Below are 3081 nucleotides of genomic sequence, written 5' to 3'. Positions count from 1 at the left end.
TGGGGAAAGCTTTGCAGAAGACTGCGTCTTGGGATGTGTATAAGGCGACATGGGTGACGTAGACTTTCAGGTGCTCATCAGGGTCGGTTTCGCCGTTATAGCCATCCAGGGTGAATGGTTCCCATTGGGCCGGGAGAGGGGTGTTGGCGATAAAATCCGCGAATGGGTGGCGGCGTCTAGGGTGGTGAGGAGGGGGCATGTGAAGTGGGGGTGGGTGGTTGATCATAGCAGGAAAGGTGGAGGTGATGTTGTGAGGAGGAATGTGGGTTGTGGGAAGATATTATGGGTTATAGGGTGGAATATGTGTAGTGTGGAGGGCGGTGGGTATGTTGTAGGGGATATGGGTGGTGGGGAGGGTGGGGGCGAGGGTTGGGGGTGCAGTAAGCCCCGGTTGACCAGGTGGAAAGTGATGGGGATGGGTGGAGGTAATGGGTGTCTGTTGGGTGGTGGTGAAGGTGTGGGGGGTGGGATTGTATTCACTTTCTTCCTCTATAGGCTGGAAAGATGGAGACTTCACAGCTTCAGAGGTTTCTTTGGCTTTTCCCTTCAGGTTGGGATCCGCCTCGATCCTTCGCCTGAGGCGGGAGTTCTCTTGTCTTAACGCCTCCATTTCTTCAGCACTGCGCTTCTTCAGGTCAGCGAGTTCTTGTTGCATCTTTGCTTGGCCGTCTAGGATGGCGGCCAAATCAGGGGTGATGCTAGGAGGTCCAGAGGGACCAGCATCCGCTTGTTTGTTCGCTCCAGCTCTGCTGCGGGTGGAAACCATCTTCAGAGAAAAACGGGTACTAGAGGTGTTCGTCTCGTGTCCCACGGTGGGCGCCAATTGTTCCTGCAGAACAAATAAGATAAGTTAGGCACAAGTTTCACCTTACCAAGTAGTCCGCTATCTCTTCAGTTGGTCTCTCTCTCTGATCGACACATGTCAGCTTGAACCCAGGAGGGGTTACCTGTAGAAGAATCTCCGAAGCTCAAGTAAGTCAAAGTTCTCAGAGAGTCAAATCAATGATTAATGAATGCGTACCTTTAAATGATGGGGTCCACGTGTATTTATAGAGCACGAAAGATGTATGACCATTCCATGGGCTGGGCCTTGACTTGGGCTCTAGGTGGGGCTTGTGAGTGGGCCAGGGCCCTAACTCAGGCCCTTAAGGTTTATTGGGCGCGGACGCTTCCATTATGTTGAGTTCATTAGAGTGGTCGACCTAGGTTCTAAACTTAGTGGATATGATGGAGTAGTCGGTCTAGGCCGGCTATTTGTCTTGATGGCTTATGCTGGTGTAGGTTGTCCCTTTAGATGTTTAGTTTAGGTCAAGACTGGTATAAGTTAGGTTAAGTCGGCCTAGGTCGGATACTTTGCTGCCTTGATGTGCACATTGTTTACTTATTTGGTCGAGTTTGGCTAGGTATGGTACAGCTAAACTTCTTGGGTTGATTCCATTGTAATTTCATTATGGATTCTGAGGTTAGAATGAAATAATTTCTTTGTTCTTTTTATTATTGTTGAGGTTTTCATTCATCTATGTCTTTTATCTTTGAATCACATAAAAAGTAATGATTTTAAATCTATATGCATGTTGATCATATGAGTCCAAGGGTTTTTAAATCTAATTGAGACTTTACTTTGATTTTATTTAGAAACTTTCATGTGATTAAATGAGTTTTTACCAATAATTGAGACTTTACTTTGGTTAAAGGTATTTACTCTAATGAAAATTAATCGAGACTTTACTTTGATTAATTAAGCTTTTTATTTGGTGAGGAGATAAAAGAATAGACATGATTAGGCATAGTAAAATTTGATTGAGACTGTACTTTGGTTGAATTTATTGTGGATAATATAAAAGTTCTCACTTTTAATTGAGACTGTACTTTGGTTAAAAGTGAGAACGCCAACAAATTAATTGAGACTTTACATTGATTAATTTGTAAATCTACAACAATAATTAATTGAGCAATAATCTTTAGATAACCGATGGTGAATCTATTTTGCAAAAGCAATGGAATCAATCTATTTTCTTTACAATTGTTTTTATCTCTTTTTATCTTTTCTATTTCTTTATTGTTTATCTTAATTCTCCTATATTTTATTATTTTATTAGACTAACTCTTTTGTATAGATTTCATAAGAACTAATTTGTTAAAAATCAATTCCGTGTTCGTTGGGAGACGACTTTGGGTTACTTTACCCTTTCTATTTTGTTGACTACTATCTTAGCAATACTGAAGTTGCTATAGTTTAGTAGTATTAATTTGAACGCATCAACGACAATGTTATCACTCGTTCCACATGAAGATGATCCAATAGTGTTGTCAGTTATCAAGATATGTAGGATTGTAGATAGAGTTTTGATAGATCAGGGAAGTTCAACCGATGTTATGTTCCGGGAAACCTTTATAAGGTTGCAAATTCCTATGGATTTATTACAACCCTTTGATAGAGTATTGGTAGGTTTTTTTGGAGAACAAGTAGAGGTGATAGGCTACGCGGATTTGAAGACAACATTCAGGGATGATAGTGCTGCAAAAACTATCATGGTGCGGTACATAGTTGTTAATGCACCATCATCATATAATTTGCTGCTAGGTAGACCCTCCACAAACAAATTAGGAGCAGTAGTCTCAACCACTCATTTGAAAATGAAGTTCCCTACTGACGAAGGAAAGGTGGTCACGATGACGGTAAACTAGGAGAGAGCTCGGAAGTGTTACGAAGATAGCCTCAGAACTCGTCAAAAGTACACACACTGTGTGACATCCACTAAAGGATCAATTGATACTGAGTTAGATCCTAAAATAGTGCACCCGGAGCGAAGACCCCAGCCTGTGGGGGAGATAAAGGAAGTAGTCCTTAATGGGCGAAAACTTAAAATAGGAGGAGACTTGAGTTCGGATATAGAAGCGCAAATTTTTCATGTTTTGCAAGCAAATCTTTCTTCATTTGCCTGGACGACAACAAATATGGTAGGAATAGACCCTGATTTCTTGTGTCATAAACTCAATGTGAACCCAAAAGCCAAGGAAAAAGTTTAGAGACGAAGGCGATTGGGGAAGAAAAAGCTCAAGCTATTGCGGAAGAAGTGA

At 41.6% G+C, this 3081-nt stretch overlaps 1 protein-coding gene across 1 annotated transcript; it reads left to right on the top strand.

Annotated features, from left to right (window-relative positions):
• Positions 1 to 2268: 2268 nt before the first annotated feature.
• LOC146884274 (uncharacterized) lies at positions 2269 to 2688 on the top strand. The gene has a single exon (XM_085665929.1). The coding sequence runs from the start codon at positions 2269 to 2271 to the stop codon at positions 2686 to 2688; it is 420 nt and encodes a 139-aa protein (XP_085522055.1).
• The last annotated feature ends 393 nt before the right edge of the window (positions 2689 to 3081 follow it).

This window comes from Vigna unguiculata, chromosome 8, assembly GCF_037176805.1.
Source record: "Vigna unguiculata cultivar grain cowpea cultivar isolate G323 ecotype 2 chromosome 8, ASM3717680v1, whole genome shotgun sequence".
Taxonomy (NCBI): Eukaryota; Viridiplantae; Streptophyta; class Magnoliopsida; order Fabales; family Fabaceae; genus Vigna; species Vigna unguiculata.
This window is presented reverse-complemented; position numbering and strand designations above follow the sequence as displayed.

Excerpts from the sequence above, each read along its gene's own strand:
- LOC146884274 (XM_085665929.1), top strand. The coding sequence starts at position 2,269 with ATGTTATCACTCGTTCCACATGAAGATGATCCAATAGTGTTGTCAGTT.